The 4,710-nt window shown below is 39.1% G+C and overlaps 1 protein-coding gene across 1 annotated transcript; it reads right to left on the reverse strand.

Annotated features, from left to right (window-relative positions):
* Positions 1–998: 998 nt before the first annotated feature.
* Positions 999–4,705, reverse strand: LOC109705384 (cytochrome P450 CYP72A219-like; the record flags this gene model as incomplete). Its single annotated transcript, XM_020226116.1, has 6 exons — positions 999–1,540; positions 1,627–1,658; positions 2,002–2,342; positions 2,632–2,879; positions 3,082–3,302; positions 4,534–4,705. Coding segments are annotated over 6 exons (1,455 nt in total), but the record flags the coding sequence as incomplete, so codon positions are not given.
* Between the last annotated feature and the right edge of the window lie 5 nt (positions 4,706–4,710).

The following is a 4,710-nucleotide window of genomic DNA, read 5'->3' on the forward strand; positions in this document are numbered from 1 at the left end:
GAATCTAACCACTTATTATTGCACACCTTGACGTGAGATGTGACATCCGGCGACTCCTTAATATGAATTAAAATAAAGGCCGGCAAGTCCGTCACGGCTCTCAATTAGGCCACGTGTAGCTGGCCCATAACATGAAATAATAATAATAAATTCTATAGTACAACAGTTCTATTTCTCCAATTAATTAAATTACTTTTTTAAAACTCTTCCTTTCCAATACGATTTTTTAAAAAAATATTTTTATTATTATTATACGTTTTTTTTTTAAATTAAGAAATATAATTAGATGGATATAGATAATATAATGTGACTGCTGTATAGTAGACTTCCTTCATGACATGGCACGATAAGGTTTATACTGAGCAACACGCTGGGTTAATTTATTTATACATAATAAAACAAAATTTAAAAAAGATTTTAAAAATAAAATTAAAAGAATTTCAAAGAAAATTAATAGCAAGCTAGTAACTGTTTCAAGTCAAAATTATCAATCCCCATAAGATTAACTTGATTTGTTTTTCCTCTGACTTACACCATCTTTGTTCTTTAGCCATTGCTTCAAGCCAACTATGTGAGTTGTAACTATGCATTAATTAAGTTACATTAAATCTCCAAGAATTGAACACCGTGAGCACCAGTACATAAGCGCGATCTCACCGAAGTGGCGCGTAACCACAATTCAAGCACAGTGGCAAGCGATCTCGCATGTTTTTTTTTTTTTTTTTTTTTTTTTTTTTTTTTTTTCGTGTTCACGAGGCCCTCGTTGTCTTACTCCTGTAGCCTAATTCACTCTTTTAATGATTAAAGCAGGTAGCATGCTACTTATTCTTAAAAAAAAAACATGCGATTCATATAAGACTTGTTGATTGGTCTGCAAAATTTTAAGATCAAAATTTAGTTATTTTATTATTTTTAACTAAATTTATTTTTTAAAATAATAAACAATGTTGTAGCATGCTACTATCCTGTCGACAGAACAAAAAAAAAACTACAACTCGATCATCAACTGGGTACATTTCTTATTAAAAAAGATAATTTGCCTCCTCCTTAACACAGTGAAAGATACAATAGACACATTTTAGATTGAAACATTACAAGCCTAATAACAAGTTTCTTCGAGTTGGTGTAGAATGATTTGAGCGCCATGCTGTGGCTGCACAGTTAGAACAGAGTAGGGAGCATGAGCATACGTAGGCGAGAGCTCAAAAGAGAAATGCTGCAGAATAGTGGCCAAAGCCATTTTCGCTTCTATCAAAGCAAAGCTCTGGCCCAAGCAGATCCTCGGGCCCCATCCGAACGGAAAGAACGCGTTCGGAACTTTCGATGCCTTTGAAATCCCATTTGAAAATCTCTCCGGGTTGAACTCTTCAGCGTCCTCCCCCCACAATTCACGATCGTGATGTACAAGAATCACCGACAGCAAAAGATGGACGCCAGCAGGAAAGACGAACCCTCCTAGTTTAGTGCTCTTCACCGTAGTACGAAGCAGAGAGACCCCCGAAGGGTATAACCTTAGAACCTCATAAAGTATCATAGTAACCTGCATGATACAGAAAAAAAAATTGTATAATGTTTAGTAATGAAAAAAGAGGAAAATTTTGTCGAAACGAAAGCGTTTTTTCTTACGATCTTAAGGCGGCCAATGGACTCAAAATCGGGTTTGTTTCTCCCACAAACTGCAATAACTTCTTCCCTCGCTCTCCGCTGCCACATTGGATGATTGGCTAAGAGAACCAAAGTCCATGTGAGCCACACAGAGGTGGTCTCTTGGCCGGCAAAGTAGAATAGCTTGCACTCATGTATTACATCCTCTATTGAGATACTGTAGCCCTCGGCATTGTTCACACTACTTAGCTGCAACAGCAAGCCTAGCAAGTCATCGCCGACGGATTCTTCTCTTCTCATCATACTCAACTTTTTATCGATCATTTCTCTTAGCATGCCGTTGACTTGTTTGTTTATGTACTTTCGCCTCCTGTTCTTTGCTGTTGGCAGAAACCNGTTTGTTTCTCCCACAAACTGCAATAACTTCTTCCCTCGCTCTCCGCTGCCACATTGGATGATTGGCTAAGAGAACCAAAGTCCATGTGAGCCACACGGAGGTGGTCTCTTGGCCTGCGAAGTAGAATAGCTTGCACTCCTCTATAACATCCTCTATTGTGATGCCGTAGCCCTCGCTGTTGTTCACGCTACTTAGCTGCAGCAGCAAGCCGAGCAAGTCGTCGCCGATGGATTCCCCGCTTCTCATCATACTCAACCTCTTATCGATCATTTCTCGTAGCATGCCGTTGACTTGTTTGTTTATGCACTTTCTCCTCCTGTTCTTTGCTGTTGGCAGAAACCTGAAGCGAAGACATTCAAGAGATGAAACAGAACCGATATCTATCTTTTCAATCAGAGTTGAATCGATCATCAAAACAACTAGACCAACAATTAAGATACATTTTCACAAAATGAAAACTTTTTCTGAAAGAGAAGCAATTGATAGCTTTGAATCGACCGTTCATTCTATAATTGCTTAATCTCTGAAATATATATCCCAATTGTTTCGACTTCTCTATATATGGAATACGATAATACGGTTTCTTATGGGTACTATGGCATATGAATGTGCTGATCATAATTAAGTACCTAAAGCCGGGAATATAAGGAGACCGCAGAGCTTCGAGTGCTAGCACGGCTTGCTCTTTTTGCAGTTCGAATATCTTCTTTCCTTCCTGATAGCTGCTTCCGAAGGCAGTTCGAGAGATGACATCACCGGTCAGATTCTGCAACTCGGGCCAGACATCTATCTCACAAGATCCGTTGGATTTGCTCACCAAGTCCTGCCACTTCTTGACCATGTCAATGCAACTGGTTAGGAAAGCCGGAATCATCCCCTGTAATCAAAGAAACGGAGCGCATGTTCAATGAGAATTAAGCATTGGAAGGATTCTTGTATGAGATTAGATGCACTATAGAGTGTGGGGATGCTGTACTGTGGTGTAAGAACTAGTTTCTATTATAAGGATCAGTTATATACTCGTATTAGATTACAGAGAGCAGTGTATATTAGAGTATGAATTAGAGTTGTAATAGCACCTTTAATTTCTCAAGATGAAAAGCCGGGATAATGGCCCTCCGCCGCGTAGCCCATTCCTCTCCTTCGAGAGCCACCACCCCCATCGCAAGAAGCTGGACAAGAGGGTTCACCGGCGGTTTCTGAATCTGCCCCAGCTTGTCCGTCAGCACCTCCCTTATCATCTCCGGCTCGCATATGATCACTCTCGGAGTCATCCCGACCCACACAATGCTCGTTTTCCCTGTGATTGTGAGGATACATCATTCATCGCATCAGAGATCAGTCAATTGAACGGCAGATTTAGACAGAGTATGCATGCATGTTTGGCTCTCCGGACATGCAGACTATTGTTTGAGTATAGCAGCAGTAGAAGCAGTTGCTACAAATTAAAACCACTTTTTTCAGCTGAAATTTATTTTAGCTTCACACTTCAGCAGAAGTTTGAGAGCACAATGTTGAAGATATACATTCTTTTTTTATTGGTTTGATCCATGCACCGGATCTACAGAATATATCAATAGATCTTGAGGTTAATGGTTATTGGTGGAGTCCAAGAGAAGATTTAGTTAGATTTTAATTTGGCCCTATTGTAATCCGGATGGATTGAATTAGAATCCCTAGTCTGACTTGTTGACCGGCTAATGCATTATATAACCATGCATGGTAGGGTCGTATGGGATATAGAGAGACTTATTAATTAATTTGTGGTGGCAAGTTCTCTTGAGTCTGTACGACGTCGAGAGAAGAGAAGGTGCTTGGCAGCATCGCATGCAACGGAATTGAAGTCGGTGGCGGAGTAGCGGTTCTCGACCAATTATTTGAACGGTTCGAAAATTTTAAAGAAACGACATAAAGGATTTTAGTCAGAACTTTTTTATATTCTCTAATTTGGTCTTCTTGATTTTTACGAAAAAAAAAATCAATATTTTTTTAGAATTTTCGTTGAAATAAGAGACTATAGAGCTCTTAATTTTTTATCGGAGAAGATATAAAGTGTAAGCTTATATTTCTGCTTCTTCGTATAGTAAAATATATTTCTCTTGCTGTTTCTGTGGACGTAGGTAATTATCGAATCACGTAAATATTAACTTATTTTTTATATTTATTTTTTTTTATCATTCGTTCGACTTTTTTTAATTTTTTTCGTACATCTTTATTGGTAGTGCATGATGAACGATCCATCCGGTTCCCAACACACAATCAATAAATCAAAAATTGATGCAGTTTAAAATATAAGCTAAGTTTTTGTTTGGCTTCTCTTTTAATTTTCCTTTTAGCACTTTATATATCTCTAGCTTAATATTTGGCAAGCAAAAAAGCTTGAAACTTTCACTGCATAAAAGATTGAGCCGTAATGACAAGCCTTTTATTACGGGAGAGGATGCCACGTGAACTACTAAATATTTTGACAAAACCATATAAAGGAATCAAAGGTGGCAAGATCATGTATACCACAGGAGACTGAATCATACCGTATTTCTGGACCGTTTGATAGATAAACGGCGCGACACGTGGCACGATCTGGTGGGTCAGGTTGATGGGCTTGGACCACGCTTCTTTGATGGCCCCTATCTCTTCTTTCACATCCCCGTAGAGGAGCCTGTAAGGGTTGCCGCTGATGCCCTGGCGCCGTAGCTGCTTCTCCAGCG

This window comes from Ananas comosus, unplaced genomic scaffold, assembly GCF_001540865.1.
Source record: "Ananas comosus cultivar F153 unplaced genomic scaffold, ASM154086v1, whole genome shotgun sequence".
NCBI lineage: Eukaryota > Viridiplantae > Streptophyta > Magnoliopsida > Poales > Bromeliaceae > Ananas > Ananas comosus.